The sequence below is a fragment of the Enhydra lutris genome, unplaced genomic scaffold (genome assembly GCF_002288905.1).
Source record: "Enhydra lutris kenyoni isolate GAN:26980312 unplaced genomic scaffold, ASM228890v2 scaffoldscaffold59, whole genome shotgun sequence".
Lineage (NCBI taxonomy): Eukaryota > Metazoa > Chordata > Mammalia > Carnivora > Mustelidae > Enhydra > Enhydra lutris.
Genome location: NW_019154143.1, coordinates 4,460,842 through 4,479,268, shown reverse-complemented (window position 1 = coordinate 4,479,268; position 18,427 = coordinate 4,460,842). Strand labels below are relative to the sequence as shown.

The window sequence follows — 18,427 nt, the reverse complement described above, 5'->3', positions numbered from 1 at the left end:
CTCAGTTAAAAGTAAATGTGCCAGTGTTAATCACATAGATTTGACACGTGTACCAAAGTTCTATAACATGTTACCATTGGGTGAAACTGGGTGAAGGGCATATGGGAACTCACTGGGCTCCCTTTGCAACTTTTCTGTAAATCTAAAATTATTCCAAAATGGAGTTTATTAAGAAAATAAAATTCCTGACCATAGTAACCTATATGTGGAAAGGGGTAAATATAATTAAAATATTCAGAGGGCCTTGACAGAGGTTTTAATTTAAGAATTTGATATGTTAAGTGTGTATATTGCATTTTAAAGGGGTTGCATTAAAAAATGGGGTTGGCAGGGCGCCTAGGTGGCTCAGTGGGTTAAAGCCTCTGCCTTCGACTCAGGTCATGATCCCAGGGTCCTGGGATCGAGCCCCACATCGGGCTCTCTGCTCAGAGGGGAGCCTGCTTCCCCCTCTCTCTCTGCCTGCCTCTCTGCCTACTTGTGATCTCTGTCAAATAAATAAATAAAATCTTTAAAAAAAAAAACCAAAACACCGAATACTGCGCTGAGAAGCTGCTCCTCACCCAGCTGTGCTTCACAGCAAACCCAAAATGAGACACACCCTGCCTTTGTGCGCGGCACATCACAAACAGTGCGTGGAAGTCAAATAGATCCCTGACAGGAGTAGATTGCCATTTCGGCCAGGTAATGAAGGCCAAAATGAGGATTGAATCTCACAATTCCAGATACCTGATGACTGGAAGAATTTTCCATAGGCATCTTCTGACTCTACATTTCAAGCCTTGTGTCTCATCCATTGCTGCCTCCCTCTGGTGCAGAGCACTACAGGACTTCTTTACTTCACCCGGGCACCCTCAACCTGTATTTTTGATCCATATTTGGTGAGCACAGGGAGCTGGCTGTAGGTGTATCCTCAGAAGCCGTGTCTACACTGCAGTGGTTAGGGGCCCCTTAATTATCTATAGAATCCACAGCAAACTACATAAACCTATCTCACCAAACCAAAATCGAATACATCCCCAACTCCCCAGACCCCCTATGTTACCCCTAAGTGGCTGTTACCACAGCCACTCTAATGCCATGTTACTGGAGAAGTGTGTCTGAGTGGAAGGCAGGATAGACTTAACTGACTTGAAAATATCTTACTTTAATATATCTTTTTTAAAAATTTATTTATTTGACAGAGAGCGAGAGAGGGAACACGGGCAGGGGGAGTGGGAGAGGGAGAAGCAGGATTCAAAAGGTTACAGAGATTTTGAGACTATCTTGGAGTTAGATGTTTTTTGGGGGGGCCTCATTTTTCCAAGTAAAGAAACTGTTTGGTGCTTTGTCTCCCTATTTTTTAGAATGCCTTTTAGACATACAATTTATTTTTTTCTGTCAGAAGCTTCCCACGGTGATTATTGTTAGTCTAACTAAGTAAAGCAGGTTTTTTTTTTCCTTTTCTTTCCTTTTTTTTTTTCCATTTTTGTTTGTTTAATTTTTCCAATGTCCAGGGAAAATTCAAGAATTAAGATTGTGGTATGGTTTTACATAGGAGACAGAAGTTCTTCCAGGAAACAGTTTAGACTTTGAGATATACAAACTTTAACACACCAAGAAGGGGGTCGGTGAGATTAACAGTGTATGGTTGGTAACCATATCCCAAATTTTCCAATTTGAGTTGGGTGGAGGCCTACTAGTTCTAGGCTGTATGACTAATGACCCAATAATCATTGATCTTAGACTTCAGCTTAAACAAAATGACCTTCTTTCACAAACTGATAAGGCAGGGAGTAAGTGCTTCTGTGAATATTGTACAGGGAATCCACTCAAAGTTTGATCCACGGTTTTTTTGCAGATCTGTCATCCATTGGCCAACGATATCAGGCCAACAACCTCATGGCCAGCTTGGATTGGAGTGGGGACTTACTGGGCATGTGTTTCTGCACATTCCCTATGGAATACTCCCTTAGAGTATTCCATAGGGAATGTCGTAATCCGCAGAGAAGGACAATTTGGGACAAAGGAAAACACACGCAGCAAGACTTTGTACATATAGACCAACATCAGCCAAAGTGGAGCAAGCAGCACAGTCCAAGGCGCCCCCGTGGTCCCCGCCTCCTTCCCCTTGCATGTGGGCTGGATGGACTCGTGAAGATATTTCTGAGATGAGGTTGCAAAAAGACTGTAGCCCCAAACTGGATCTCCCTTTGAGAGAAGCCTCCTGCCACATTGGGGACTTCCCTACAGGGAGGCCACATGGAAAGGAACCAATGTCTTTGGCCAACAGCCAGTGAGAAAGGAAGGCATGCTGCACGATAAGCTTTGGAGAGGATCCCCTCCTAGTTGAACCTTGTTTATGATAGCCTCTTTGTTAGAGACCCTGAGCCTGGGGCGCACAGCCAAGCTCAGCAGTTGTGAAATAATAAATGCTTGTTGTTTGAAGCTGCTGAGTTCCGGAGTGATTTTTTTTTTTACACAGCAATAGACAACTGATACAAGCAAGGGATGGCACAAGTATTTATCAAATGATGTACCTTGCAATCAAAAAGTGGAATGTTTGGGCACCTGGGTGGCTCAGTTGGTTAAGCAACTGCCTTTGGCTTGGGTCATAATCCTGGAGTCCTGGGATGGGGTCCTGTATCAGGCTCCCAGCTCCATGGGGAGTCTGCTTTTCCCTTTGACCTTCTTCCCTCTCATGCTCTCTCTCACTCTCTCTCTCTCAAATAAATAAATAAAATCTTAAAAAAAAATTACTTCCCAAAAAGAATTAAAAAAAAAAAAAGTGGAATGGTCTTATGAAAGATATAGGTCTGATTGCCAAATCAGGCTACACATCTTTACCAAAAGGTCTGATTTCTTAAAGTACTAGGCCTAATGACATTAGATGAAAACTTACTTCATTACAAACTGTAGGAGAAAAGAATAACTTCAGGGGGGAACACAACATAACTAGTTATAGCTCGTATTGTTGACACTAACTCACCTGACAGCAGAGCTGAAGGACAAATGGGAGTCTCAGCTCAAGGTGCCGATGTTAGTCTGCAGGTTCCCTGGAATGTTGCTTATGAGGGTCTTTTTTGTTTGTTTGTTTGTTTGTTTAAGATTTATTTATTTATTTTAGGGAGAGCGCGTGCGTGCGTGAGTGTGAGAGTTGGGGGAGGGGCAGAGGGTGAGGGAGAGAGCATCTTTTAAAAATTTTTTTAAATTAAAATAAATATATTTTATTTATTTATTTGACAGAGAGATCACAAGTAGGCAGAGAGAGAGAGAGAGGGAAGCAGGCTCCCTGCCAAGCAGAGAGCCCAACGTGGGGCTCGATCCCAAGACCCTGAGATCATGACTTAGGCCGAAGGCAGAGGCCCAACCCACTGAGCCACCCAGGCATCCTGGGAGAGAGCATCTTAAGCAGACTCCACACTGAATGTGGAACCTGTGGTGGGGCTCCGTCTCACAACTCTGAGATTATGACCGGAACCAAAATCAAGAATTGGATCCTTAACCAACTGAGCCACCCTGGTGCCTCCCTTCACAAAAATGTGTTAAACCATGTTTCTTATAATAAGAGCTAGTCATCAAAATAATTAAAATAATTAAATTATTGGGGATATTGAGGTAGTCTATTGATTGGCAAGTATTGTTTGCATAAGTAATGAAATAAAGACATACATAATTAGATTATATATTTATTCCATAGAATGTTGACTTTATTTCTACAAAATCTTAATGATGTTTTAGTGCTTAGTTCCTAGGGCTGCGGTAACAAATTATCACCAACGGGGGGCTTAAAACAACAGAAATGTATTCACTCACAGTTTTGGAGACCAAAAGACTGAAGTCAAGGGGAGAAAGAATCCATTCTTTGACTCTTCTTTTTCCTGGTTCTATTAACATCAATAAACTAAAGAATTAAAGATATATAATGTCATTTTATTCCAAGTATATAAATTTTATTCCAAGTATATAAAGTTTGAATGTATTTTCATCAAAGATGTAAATTTAGGTAAATGTTAAGTGTCATGTTTTCTATTTTTCTTCTAAAACATCTAAACTTACTAAAATTAAAAGCAAAATACAAACTATAATCAATGACTATCAGAACTTAAAATCAATGCTGGTTAAAGAAAGTTAGACCCGGGACACCTGGGTGACTTAGTTGGGTAAGCATCTGCCTTCAGCTCCGGTCATGATCTCAGCGTCCTGAGATCAAGCCCCGTGTCAGGCTCCCTGCTCACCATGGAGCCTGGTTTTCCTTCTCCCTCTGCCTGCTGCTCTCCCTGCTCTTGAGCTTGTTCTCTCAATCTCTCTCTGGCAAATAAATAAAATCTATTCCAAAAAATAAAGAAAGCTAAACTTTAAAAATATCCAAAATATTTAATCCAATCTTTTATACAAACAAAATTCAACAGTTGTAGCATTTGATGTTATCTAATGGCTGATGTGAAGACTCTCATTTGAATGTTACATCTGAGTTGTTTAAAATTGTGAAATGCTTTCTAGCCACTGTCCATATATGTGGTAAATAAAATTTATTTCAGGAGTACCTCCAGAGCCAAAAATAGAACACAAATAGTAAACGAATGAGCATCGCTACTGAGAAAAGTCACTTAATTATGCAAGAATCTGTTGTAGTCATGCCAAGAGGGAAATTTAACAAGTAATATGTAGAGACGCCTTTTCTCTAGAGTCCGAATAGCCTAAATCGAGAGGGCAGCTGTTCAAGGTCACCCTATGTCCTTGGATCTTGAATGAGAGGAACCCTCATGTATTCTTTGATTAATTTGGTGTTTGTGATTTATGGGTCCCTGTAGAGCTCCCTACCCAGGCCATGAGGCCCCCTTCTGTGATTCTAAGCATCCAGAAGAGTTCTAGAGTCGAGGGAGGGATGGCCCTCTCTAAGTAGGGCTGGTTGGATCGAGTCCAGGTTGTGTGAATAAGAGGCATTATTTCTGTATCTACATTTATGTCTCCTTTGTACGTGTCCTGCATGTAGTGAAGTCTTGTTGAAAGCCTTATAGTTTTTTCACCTGATTGAAGACCTATCGAGGGTTAGGGTCTTATTTTGCTTTGTGGGACAAACAACACCCTTCAGGGGAAGCATGCTGTGGTTAGAGTCAAATCTAGGAGCCCCAAGGGCAAAGTAAAGCCTAGGGGGACACCACAGGGCTGCCTGGCTTCAGTCCCCACTTACCAGGACAGTTTTCGAAGACGGAAACCTTTGCAGGATCTGGTTGCTGTCCTGTTCTGTTCCACTTGACTTACATTCCTATCAATGTTACCTCAACCACATACATTCTTTCTTTCCTCTGCTTCTTGAGTCTTTGCTCTTAGGGATTTTCAGCATCTGTACTGACCTTGGCTCTGGGATTGTTTCCAGTGTGTTTGCTGGGGAAGTTATTTCACTGATTTACCTGCTTACTCGGACCTGCATACCAGTCACATACTTCTCATCATCTTTATTCACCAGATGTACAGAGCATGGAGCCATAAGGGTCAGGCTAGGGTGAGATCCTAGTGTAATCTTAGGCAAGGTACATACCTCTCAGTTTCCTTATTTGAAAATTGGCTTCATAATATTTGCCTTAAAGAGTTATTGTAGGGGTTGCCTGGGTGGCTCAGTGGGTTAAGCCTCTGCCTTCGGCTCAGGTCATGGTCTCAGGGTCTTGGGATCAAGTGCCGCATCAGGCTTTCTGCTCAGTGGGAAGCCTGCTTCCTCCCCCCCACCCCCACCGCCTGCCTCTCTGCCTACTTGTGATCTCTCTCTGTCAAATAAACTAAAAAAAAAGAGTTATTGTAGGGGCGCCTGGATGGCTTGGTCAGTTAGGCATCTGCCTTTGGCTCAGGTCATGATCCTGGAATCCTGGGATTGAGCCCTGTGTTGGGCTCCCTCCTTAGCGGCGAGTCTGTTTCTCCTCTGCCTCTGCTTCCCCTGCATATGCTCTCTCTCTTTCACATAAATAAATAAAAATCTAAAAAAAAAGAAAAGAGTTATTGTAAGAGTTAAGTGAGATATCCATTTAACCGTGTTTAAGACCATACCGGCTTCACCTTATACTGTCAATCCATGTTAATTTATTTGCTGCAGGACAGAGGCCCAGCTATCTCTCTTGAGGGTTAGTGGTGGTTGTGGGACTCTGTTCTGAGAGTCATAGTGCTTCAAAAGTGCAGAGGAGGGCGCCTGGGTGGCTCAGTCTGTTGAGCGTCTGTCTTCTGCTGGGGTCATGATCCCCTGGCATTGAGTCGTGCATTTGGCTCCCTGCTCAGCGGAGAGCCTACACTCCCTCTGTTCTTCCCCTTACTTGTGTTTGCTTTCTCTCTTTGAAAAAAAAAAAAAAAAAATGCAGAGGACCAGCATGTCAGGTGAAGGCTTTTGAATATTAGTCTCGGGAGATCAGATTTTATGTTTTATACAACAGACATTTTTTTAAAAAACAGCATTATTGAGGTATAACTGACATAGAACAAAGAAAAAAGTGCACATATTTTAACTGAACAGTTTTTCCACATGTATATTCCCATGAAACCATCAGCACAATCAGATAGTGAACGTATCTGTTCACTCCCCAGAAGCGTCCCTGTTCATCCCTGTTTTCCTCTCCATTTTCCCATCTCCCTGCAACCACTGATCTGCTTTCTGTCATTAGGGATTAGTTTGCATTTTCTAGATTTATATAAATGGACCCATACTGTATATTCTTTGGTTTCCTGGCTTATTTCACTCAGCAAAATTACTTTGGTATTTGTGTATATTTATGTATCTATAGTTTATTCATTTTTATAGCTGAACACTATTTCATTGTATGAATAGATCACACTTTGTTTATTTGTTCATCTGTGCATGGATTTTGGGTTGTATCCAGTTTTTGGCTATTGCTAAAAATGCTGCTACAAACATTTAAAAATTATTATTATCATACATGAGATTTGTTAATGAATATGAAAAAGGATTGAAGGGTCATGAAATGCTGGTTACAATCCTGCCTCCTTTTTACCACTTAGAAAGATATGAGATAGGATTAGTTAAAACACATAAATGTATCAAGCCCGAAGCTACTTGGAGAAAGATGTCATTTATAATACAGTTTAACATTCTAGAGTAAACACGGCATGTTGAACATATGCCATCTCTCCTTCTTCAAAACCCACTAAATCGATGGAAAAGAAAAAAATTAAGACATGACCCACAGGGAAAGAGAAGACGAGATTAGATGCCCTGTTTGGGAGCTAGTAACTGATGTAGCTGACCAGAGAAAGCCCAATCCTAAAAACGCAATGAGGCAAACTTGTATCTACACTGAAGAATCCCTGAAAGACACAGCTGGGAGCACTAGATATCCCTGGGACTGAAGGTTTTGAGGTGGGAAGAGGAAGGGCTGAGGAGGACCCCAGCAAAGCTGAGTCAGTCAGTCGGAACCCCTGCCTCCTCCTTCCCCTCCACTCCCCTTCCTCCTGGTCTCTACAGGGTCTGCTATTCAGACTGGGGCTTGAATGCTGAGACTCCCAGACAGCCAAGTCACTCAACTCGTCCCAAAGTAGACATATCCCACTCCCCAGCTCAGGATCCACTCCATTTTTGTTTGTTTGTTTTTTTTTGTTTGTTTTTTTTCAGTAGATACCATGTTTTTTTCTCCCATATTTTTATTCTGGAGTCCATTTGCCTGAAGAGAGATGAATATACTTATTTTCATTGTCAAGCATATCTCACTTAAAACAAACCCTGAATTATAGAGAAAGCACCAGGTTCACTGTGTGGGACAACGCAGCTCTACAGGCAAGTGAGGAACCTGGCTGGGTGGCCAGCGTGTTTCTGCTTTAATAGCTCTAACAACCGTCAAATTGTTTAGACAGTGCTGGATTTTGTGCTTAAAAAACCCAGGAGGGGGGCGTCTGGGTGGCTCAGTGGATTAAACCCTCTGCCTTGGGCTCGGGTCATGATCCCAGGGTCCTGGGATGGAGCCCGCATCGCGCTCTCTGCTCAGCAGGGAGTCTGCTTCCCCCCCCCCCACCCCGCCCCCGCCTGCCTCTCTGCCTAATTGTGATCTCTGACGAATAAATAAATAAAATCTTAAAAAAAAATAATAACCAGGAGGACACACTGATTAAATATCATTCCTGCACAGATGGTGATAAATTACTTCTCAGTTAGAAGGCATTCTAGGGCATCTGCTCTTCTCCGCTCAGTCCAGGTCTGGCTTCCTTTGGCTCCTGGGGGCAGAGGCTGAGCACCATTCCCTGCACAGTCGAGGGAGGAGGAAAGTGGGTTGAGAATTTAGTTCCCTCCTTGAAGCCGGCACTGGCTGGGCTATTTCAGAGATCGCTTGCCCTTGATTTCTCCAAGAATGCTGCGTGGTCAGGGTTCCCCTAACTAGTGCATGACATTTTCACAGTGCAGGATTCAGGCCCTTTGGGGCAGAGCGTCTCCTCCGGCCGAGGCCTGGCTACTCCGGCCGAGGCCTGGCTACTCCGGCCGAGGGGCGGGGCTATGAAGAAGGGAGGAGCGAATGAGGCTCCGGCTGGGAGCTCAGCGGCAGGCACGCGGCGGGGGCAGGGTTGCGACTCAGCCTGTCCTCCGCAAGCTTCCCGGCACCAGCCGCGGGGCCACAGGTCCCATTCAGTCAGGATTCATGTGACGGCAGCGTCAAAACTGGATACTTTCCTTACACTTTTTATTTATTTATTTATTTATTTTTAAATATTTTATTTATTTGACAGAGACCACAAGTAGGCAGACAGGCAGGCAGAGAGAGAGGAAGGGAAGCAGGCACGCCGCTGAGCAGAGAGCCCGATGTGGGGCTTGATCCTAGGACCCTGGGATCATGACCTGAGCCAAAGGCAGAGGCTTTAACCCACTGAACCACCCAGGCGCCCCTCCTTACACTTTTTAAATAAGTTATTTATTTATTCTATTTAGTTAGTTAGTCATGTATGTGCGTAATCTCTACACCCAGCCTGGGGCTTGAACTCACTTTGCGGAGCTCGAGTCGCATGCTCCTCCCACCGAGCCAACCAGGAGTCCCAAAACTCTCCTTACAGTTTCATTCTAAGAATAAAGACCTCTTCTCTGCGCAGGTGGTTCTTGTGTGCTGGTCGACTCCACTTCAGAGGGTCTCTAATTTCCTGGAATGTACCCGAATGTTGGTAGCAAGGGCCCACATGCATTCTGCGTGAAGGACCTTGGTTAGATAGTCAGGGGAATTCTGATCCAAATAAGTTTAAGAACCCAAGCCATAGGCAATTCCTCTAACCTCTTGGCAGCACAAGAGCATCCTTTCCAGCCGCGTTTTAATCCCGGTCCTACACCTCTTAGCACCGCCCCCCCCTAGGGCGGGACTGAGATTGACCGCGCCCTCCAACCCGCCCATTCCCTGCTCGGGGCGGGGCCATCTCTACTGGGCATGCTCAGTACTAAGGATTTGAGTCGGTCTCCTAGGCGGAAACCCGAGTAGAGTGTGTTTTTCCCAGGATGTCCCGCGCTGCTGTCATGGCCGCGTCCATGTGACGATGTCTGCACATGGACTCTTAGAGCTGTGGGTGTATTCATAGGATCTGTCGCCACTAGATTTCGGCATCTTTGGACCCTCTTCCTTTCACTTTCTTTTGTTGACTCCCGAGTGACCCTCGTAGAACCCATTTTGGCTGCAGCGTTGTCCAGAGTGATGTGGATACCCGAACTGGCAGTTTTGAGGGGCTTCCCCACTGAGGCTGAGCGGCAGCAATGGAAGCAGGAGGGAGTCACCGGTTCAGGTGAGCAAAGCGAACCTGTCAGGAACGGAGGCCAGCGTGTGGACTGTGAGGGGAAAGTGGTGCTGGCTGCGTTCTCATTCCTCCTAGTTTTGTTTTTCTGCCGAAATCTAGCTGATCCCTTAAAACTTTGGGTTGTTGCATCCTCGATGTGGTGGTCGGGGTCCTCTGGGTTCATTGCCTAGGCTCAGTGATAACGATGGCGATGTCAGCTACTTTTCTAAGTCCCTAACATTTAATGTCATTTAATCCTTATTATAGACATTTAAGATAGATACTACGTTTAGTTCCTTTCTGCAGGTGAAGACGTTTAAAGACAGATTGTTTAAATAATTTATTCCAGGTTCCATAGTTGGTAAGCATAAAAGCTGAAACGAGGCAGCAAAGATAAAATTCTTGTGAACAGTATCACATTTACTGGAGAGGAGGTGTTAAAAGCATATTTACTAGTGATAAATGTGAGATAAAGGCACACCTGGTTGTGAGATTTAGACTGGACCCGGAAGAAAAATAACAATTTAGTTCAGTATCTAAGTGGTGTGTGTGTGCATACATGCAGTAGGTGCTTCGGGAGAGAGGTAGTTTTTGAAGTCAGTCTGGTGATCTGGTAAAGTTTCATGGAAGAAATCAGATGAGTTGAATTTTGATTAAAGGGTAAGATATGGAGAAGAGCTCAGCAGGAGAAATCACAAGTGTAAAAGTGTGGAGGCAGGAATGTGTATGGGATATTTCAGGGACAATGAGAGAACCAGCTGTTCCTCAGTGAGTATAGTGGGGACAGGAGAAGCCAGATTATGAAAGGTCTTAGATCCCTGATTGTGGAAACTTCTCTGTTGTCAGTAAGAATCTTTCGAATTCTCAGAAGGATGGTAATATTTACTAACGAGAAATATTATTCCTGTGTCTAACTTCTCCCTTGCTGCTCATTATATGGACGAGCTGCTAATGTAGAAGTGACGTTCATAGAATACTGGGAATTTGCTCAGTGCTTTGTGACTAATGTATAGTAAGCATTCTAAGGATATACATTTTCTTTCTGCATACTAAAATGTAAACTGGTTGATTTACCTAGTAGTGTTATCCTTTACAGTATGAAAAAAATTGGCCTTTTAGATTATTGAACTAATTTTTTATATTGCAGAGAGTGGATCCTTCTTACAATTGCTGCTAGAAGGGAACTATGAAGCCATATTCTTAAATTCATTGACTCAAAATATTTTTAACTCAACAACGATGACTGAAGAAAAGATAGACGGCTACCTGGAGAAGCAGATAGTAACATTCCTGGATTACTCAACAGATTTGAACACAACTGAAAGGTAGAATTTTGTTTGAAATTTTCACAGAGTGAGACTGAATACATTTAACAGTACTTTGCCAGCATAAGAGAGTGGTTTTAGTTGTTGTTGGAAAACTTGTGCTCTCCAGTATGGCAGCCACTAGTCACACGTGGGTGTTGAGCACCTGAAATAGTGCAACTGAGGGACAGAATTTTAAATTTCATTTAATTGTAACTAAATTTAAAAGAGCTGTATGTGGCTCATGGTTATAATATTGGACATCGAAACATAAATTGTTGGGTTTCAGAAATTTTGTTTTGTGGTACTTGGATAATCTCTATAAATGTTCGTTAATATTTTACATTTTTCTTAGTAAAACTGAAGTGAAATTGGTTGTGGTTATATAGTGGTTCATATTTATTTTTTTATTCTTATATGCAGACAACAGCTGATATTCCTAATTGGTGTAAGCAGTTTGCAACTTTTTGTTCAGAGTAACTGGACGGGGCCTCTCGTTGATTTACAACCTCAGGATTTTTTGCCATCCATTTTGTTCCAGCACTTCAGTGAGGTATGCTTCTTAGAAATATCGTATATAGTTATTATTGTGTTTTTTGTTTTTTTTTTCTTTAGGAACTCATCTTTATAAACTGGAGTTAATAGTAAGTAGGAAAAAAAATACGACTTTATAGCTTGTACAAAATGTACTAAGAATCTTTGGTCGTTGATCAGATTTTCAGGTATTTCCAGAAGGTCCACTGTCAGGAATGGAATTAGAGATAAGTGTTAATAATATGATGGTAGAGGGGCTCCTCGCTGGCTCAGCTGGAATGTGTGACTCTTGATTTCAGGGCTGTGAGTTTGAGCTCTGCGTTGGGCATAGAGCTTACTCTTTTTAAAAAAAGATTTTATTTATTTCCAGGGAGAGAGAGTGAGAGTGAGAGAGTGAGAGTATAAGCAGTGGGAGCGGCAGGCAGAAGGAGAAGAAGACTCCCCACTCAGCAAGGAGCCTGATGTGGACTCAATCCTAGGATGCTGGGATCACAACTGGAGCTGAAGGCAGACTATCAACTGACCGAGCCACCCAGGTGTCCCAGCATAGGGCTTATTTAAAAAGATAAAATAGGGGCATCTGGGTGGCTCATTCGGTTGAGAGTCTGACTCTTATTTTCAGCTCAGATCATGACCTCAGGGTTACTCTCTCAAATAGAAAAATCTTTAAAAATCAATCAATCAATCAATAAATTATATTTAAAAAATCTGATGGTGGAGGTAGATAAAAGAAGTAGAAAAGCAGCCATAACCTGACAGCCACAGTAATTAGCTCTGTACACATCACTGTAGTGAGTCACTACATTATGTTGCAGTAGAATAATTGAAATTTATAATCCTGGCTCTAAATCATTATTGAAAGGCTAAAAGATCTTCTGTATCTTATGTCTAAGAAGGGAATCGAATCTGCACTTGACAAAGGTTTTCATCCAAAGTGATTAAAGTAAAATATCAAAGATTATGTCCCTTAAAGAGAAATGCTTCAGTTGCCTAGAAATTTGCTTATATGGAACATCTCACCCCCTCTGTTATTGGGGATGAAACAGTTTCTGCCTCTTCAGCCCTGTAGTGTAGGTTAAAAATTCACCAAATAGTCAAAGTCCTAGTGTTTGTTGAACACAGATATGTGGGGCAAGTGCTTAATTCATGTGTTTGGTCAATTTGAATATCCTAGAGATGAGAACACAGAAGCTCCCAGTGATGAAGGAAACTTGTCAGAGGTGTTACAGCTGGGCACTTGGGAGCCACTTTTTCTGGGTCCAAATCCAGCCCTCCTCCTGCTATATTTGGGTAGAAGCCGCCTGTAAAGTGATGACAATTCAAGGCAGCACAGATGTAGGTTACATGAGAGGTTTGGATGTAAGAATATTGAAATTAACCAAGAGATGTGCGGAATGAGAATTTTGCCAGACAGTTTAGCTGGCCATGGATAGGGAGTTGAACTGAAGGGTGCTGAGCAAATGGACAGGTGGAGAGAAGCGGGAAAGGCAGTCTGGGTGCAGTCCCGTGAGCGGAAGTTCAGAGGCGGGAAGAGCGCGGTGGGAGCCGGATGTTTTGAGCCTACTGGAGAAGTACCGACAGGCCAGACTTCATGGGATTCAGGCCAGATTGTAGAAAACTTTGAGACCTTGATTTTTTTTTTTTTTTTAACTTATTAGAACTACCTCATACATTCAAAAAAAGCATACGAGGTGTATGGAGTTTAAATAATAAAACTCCTTTGTTTCTACCACCCTGCTTGAGAGAGAAACATTAGCAGCATTGTAGAATAGAGCTTCTTGACCGTTGTTCCCCAGATGTGGAGCCCCTCTGCCATTGCAGTGTCTGTGTGGGGGGCCTGGCTGGGGTGGGGACAGACTTTGAACTGGTCTCTTCTGGTCGGCAGCTTTGCTCGTTCACTGCTGTGCCCCACTAATCATAGTGTCTTCTGCGTGTGCTGTGACTTGAAAAGGGTTTCAAGTATTGGCTTAGGAGGTCCCCTGTATGTGCTTCCTAATGGCGTCCCCAGCCCCCCTTTCCCATGAGCCAGTCCCATGAATTTCATGTTAATCATTCCATTGCTTTTCTTCATAGTTTCAGCATCTATGAAACTCTAGAAAACATTGTTTAGTTTTGCCAGTTTTTGAACTTTAATGAATGAAACAAACTGTGATTGTTCTATGACTTGTTTTGCTAAATGGTGTATTTTTGAAGTGAGACCGTTACTCGTTTTTACTGTTGTATAGTATTCTAATTGTATGACGGTACTGGAGTGTATCTGTCTCTTCTACTCTTGATGGCCTTATGGTATGTTTCCTTTTTCCCCCCAATATTACTTACAGTGCTTTCAGGAACAAGTCTTCTGGAAATCATTTGCTAGAATTTCAAAGCACAGCCTTCTGAAAAAATGACTGTTTGGTACAGTGTACTAAACGGAGGAGGCTGTTTTTACTGGCCCTTGGGCTGTAGGTGACATCCTGAGGGCTGAGAGGATGATCTTTTAATATGTGTGTAAGCCCTTCCCAGAGCTAGGGAGCTCTGGTGTGGTATATAGAGATGCAAGAGGAGTTGCTATGCTCTAGAGTTTATGCATGTTCAGCTCTTCTTGGTAATGTCCGTTTCTTTGACAAATAAATAAATAAAAATCTTTAAAAAAAACAGAGAGAGAGAGAGAACACAAACAAAGGGAGTGGCAGGCAGAGGGAGAAGCAGACTCTCTACTGAGCAGGGCCTTTGATGCAGGACTCTGAGATCATGACCTGAGCTGAAGGCAGAGGCTTTAACCCACTGAGTGACCCAGGGGCCCCTGTCAGGTTGTTTTTAAAAGGAATATTCAACTTATCCTCTTTACCAGCACTCTAAGAATTTGGAAGATGGGGGAGTTGAAGTTTTTAAACAGGTCAATATTTTCTAATGGTCATTTTCTTGCGCTGATTCATGTTTTTCAGCCCTTGTGAAGCACAAATACTTGTGAATATACTTTATGGTTATGGAGTATGGTGACCAAAGCCAAATTCATTTTCCCTGCCTTTAACTTATGACCTTGTCATTTTTAATGATAACATCTGCGGCTAACCCGTCTCAGAGGAATAGCACTGAAGGTCCATGTCTGAGCAATACTGGTCACCTCCCACACAGCAAGGTTGATCTTAGTAATATGGTTTTATGGTAATTTATCTCTGGCTTCCAGATGTTGGAATTTTTTTCACTATTATGGTGATAAATACTTACATATTTACATGTCATATGCTGTCTTGACTGAGGAATTATTTCTAAGAGTTGTAACCTTTGCTTTGTCTGTTTTTATTGAAAGTATAAGTAATCCTCTTTAAAAACAGACCATTTCTCCAAACCTCTGGAAACAGATTAAGAACTCAGTTGGAATATCACTGTTATATCTCGGGGGTAGGCAGAGGCCGATTTACTTAAGCAGAAGATAGAAAAGCATTTCATTTTTTCATGATGATGCAAGGTAGCACTGGGAAGAGAAGTGTATGTATTTGGCTACTCCTGCCTTCATTCATTTATTTATTGTCTTGTTAATACCATCCTCAGAAAGTTTTTTTTTTTTAAGATTTTATTTATACATTTTAGAGAGTGAGCATGTGAGTTTGGGGTGGGGAGGGACAGAAGAAGAGGGAGAGAGAGAGAATCTTAAGCAGACTCCCTGCTGAGTGTGGAGCCAGACAACAGGGCTCTCTCATGACCCTGAGATCATGGCCTGAGCCAGAATCAAGAATTAGACACTAAACCGACTGAGCCACCCAGGTGCTGCCCATTTCCAGAGAATTTTGAACCGAAGAGTAGGAGGTTTAGTAACCAACCCCTGGCTCTGAGTGTCAGAGGTAATGATACCCACGTGGTATACCATGGGCTATCTCTTTGTATAATTTTTTTGTATACTAAATTGTTTGTTATTTATCTTTAGGGATTTCATTTAGAAGAGAATGATCTAAATTTGTGCTAAAACATTTAGATGTGTTTCTCATTTCAAAGTAATTGGAATGTGGATTTTTTTTTTTTAAGACATTTATTTTAGAGAGAGAGAAAGAGGGAGCAAGAGCAGGGCAGGGAGGGGCAAAGGAAGAGGGAGACACAGAGAATCCTTAGGCAGACTCCCCATTGAGCGCGAAGCCTGACAAGGGGCTCGATCCCATGACCCTGAGATCATGCCCTGAGCTGAAGTCAGGAGCTGGCCACCCAACCGACTGAGCCATCCAGGCGCCCCAGATTCTTTAACCTTTTTTTTTTTTTTTTAAGGTTTTATTTATTTATTTATTTAACAGACAGAGATCAGAGGCAGAGAGGCAGAGAGGCAGGCAGAGAGAGAAAGGGGGAAGCAGGCTCCCCGACAAGCAGAGAGCGTGATGCGGGGCTCAATCCCAGGACCCCGAGACCATGACCCGAGCTGAAGGCAGAGGCTTAACCCACTGAGCCACCCAGGTGCCCCCCGATTCTTTTCCTAAAGGCATGTCATATCTTCTTGTACTTCACTAGTTTGGTTTGGACTTTGGGAAATAAAGGTGGTTAAATCTTTATTTTGACATCTTTGTATGAGAAGAGAACTCGCTGAGGCTGCAAGACACAGTCTGGGCACATGAAGCAGGTTCTTCTCCCAAGTTCCTAAGTGAGAATGTCCACTGGTGTGTTCAGTACCTTCTCTCGGAGCTCTCACAAGACACCTTGGGCTCATTGTGCCTCAGACTGGCCTCTGGTGAGGGTCTCCTCTGCATGGGGCATCTAGTGTCCCTATGTCAGTAGCCCGCCACTGTAAGATAGTGGTCCCAGTTAGAAGGCTAGAAGTGATGTTTGCAGCCTTTCCTGGTACTTGGCATGGTCCTGAACCTTCCCCAGGGGCAGGAAGAGATCTTTGGGGAAAGCAACATGGGGTGGTAGGAAGAACATTGTTTGGGGAGTTGGAATACAGGCTGGGACCTCTGTTCTGACACTGACTTCTATATTATTTTCAACTGTACTTAACATTTGTATCTATTTCCTTGTAAAATTGAGGTAGTTGTAATAATTTCAAAGTAGTTTTTTTTTCTTTTTAAAAAAGATTTTATTTATTTTTCAGAGAGAGAGAGAGAGAGAAGCCCATGCAGGGGGAGCAGCAGGCAGAGCAGGCAGAGGGAGAGGGAGAAGCAGGCTCCCCGCTGAGCAGGAGCCCAATGTGGGACTTGATCTCAGGACCCTGGGATCATGACCTGAGCCCAAAGGCAGTTGCTTAACTGACTGAGCCACTCAAGCATCCCTCACGATAGTTTCTTAATTATTGAAGTTAAAAAAAAAATTCCTTTGCCCTTAGTGTAGATAATGATAAACTTTATTTGTGGTTTGGTGGTTCTCTTTCATGTTAAGTTTTTATTCCTCTATTATACTCCTTAATGGTGAAGGTAGGACAGTGGATGAACCCACAGCTATTACTCTCTTGGCTATATTGAGTATTTCAACAACATACTGACAGAGGCATTATTTGGATTATTTAATTTAATCCTTACAAGAAGGATTAGGTTCTGTTATTTTTATTTATTTATTTATTTATTTATTTAAGATTTTATTTATTTATTTGACAGAGATCACAAGTAGGCAGAGAGGCAGGCAGAGAGAGAGGGGGAGGCAGGCTCCCCGCCGAGCAGAGAGCCCGATGCGGGACTCGATCCCAGGACCCTGAGATCACGACCCGAGCCGAAGGCAGAGGCCCAACCCACTGAGCCACCCAGGCGCCCCAGGTTCTGTTATTTTATTTTATAATTAATGAGGCTTCAGGTAAAAAATTTACCTATGCCCACAAACTAATAAGAGGCAGAAAAAGAACACTATCCTGTGTCTGTGACGTTAGAGCCCATGTTCCTAGTGGGTAAGCATTCCTGCTATTTTGTGGCAGCTGGCAAAATTATACAGTACACATCTTGGAAAACACAGGTAGGGCGCCTGGGTGGCTCAGTCGGTTAAGTGGTGCCTTTGGCTCAGGTCACGAACCTGGGGTCCTGGGATCAAGCCCTGATCAGGCTCCTGCTCAGTGGGGAGCCTGCTTCTCCCACTCCCTCTGCAAAAGTAAAAATATAAGATAAAAAATAAGAAAACACAGGTGCCTTATCCACTGTAGAAAATCTCTGTTCAGCCAAGGAGTGGACTTTTCAAAGGCATCCCTTTTTTTTTTTTGTAGCCTTCTGTTCCCACTGGTCCATGCCAGTCAACAAGGTCTCTGATATGTGAGACCTTGTTGGCTGTTTGGCTTAGGAGTTACGGAGCAGACCTCCTTTGTAATGACATTTGCCAGCTAATGAAGCATATGTGAAGTGTGTTTAATATAAGTACTTTAGTAGTAGAGTCATGTTTTTTTATTGAGATGATACTTTTTTTTATAAGTAAATCTGTAAAGAATGAAGCAATGATACTTTGTAATAAGTAAATCTGTAAAGAATGAAGCCTCTTTGATACTAGCATTTTCTCGATTTCATAGTTCATCTAAGGTGCAGGCATATAGGCAGCCGTCGGCCAGGATGGCCCGCAGTCATGGATCCCCAGGGCCATTTATAATGTTAGGATTCTCTCCAGTGCCAATTGCTGTGTGCTGGATTGATGCCTTTGTTTCAAAACTGAGTTAATTGGAAAATATGTTACTACAAGACCTATAAAGATTAATATTTTGTTAAATTAGGTCATCTTGGCTTATGTATTTTTTTCAGGTCAAAGGACTGGATGCAGCTGTTCTGAATCTGCTTGTTCTAGATGGTGAATCAGTCTACAGCCTGACCTCAAAGCCTATCCTGCTCTTACTAGCACGAGTTATTCTAGTGAATGTGAGACAGAAACTGACAGCTGTTCAGGTAAGGAGAGACAAGAAGGCAGTTGGTTCATGCCCAGGCATGACTTTTGTGCTGGGTAGCATCACA

The 18,427-nt window shown here is 42.7% G+C and overlaps 1 protein-coding gene across 2 annotated transcripts in view; it reads left to right on the top strand.

Annotated features, from left to right (window-relative positions):
• Nucleotides 1-9,468: 9,468 nt before the first annotated feature.
• Nucleotides 9,469-18,427, top strand: part of LOC111158484 (tetratricopeptide repeat domain 27) — a 176,648-nt gene continuing 167,689 nt past the window's right edge. For both annotated transcript variants that reach the window (XM_022520527.1, XM_022520528.1), the window contains exons 1-4: nucleotides 9,469-9,723; nucleotides 10,862-11,039; nucleotides 11,442-11,571; nucleotides 18,221-18,361. In XM_022520527.1, the coding sequence (XP_022376235.1) occupies nucleotides 9,636-9,723; nucleotides 10,862-11,039; nucleotides 11,442-11,571; nucleotides 18,221-18,361 (537 nt within the window). In that variant the 5' untranslated portion in view covers nucleotides 9,469-9,635. The remainder of the gene's footprint in view (nucleotides 9,724-10,861; nucleotides 11,040-11,441; nucleotides 11,572-18,220; nucleotides 18,362-18,427) is intronic.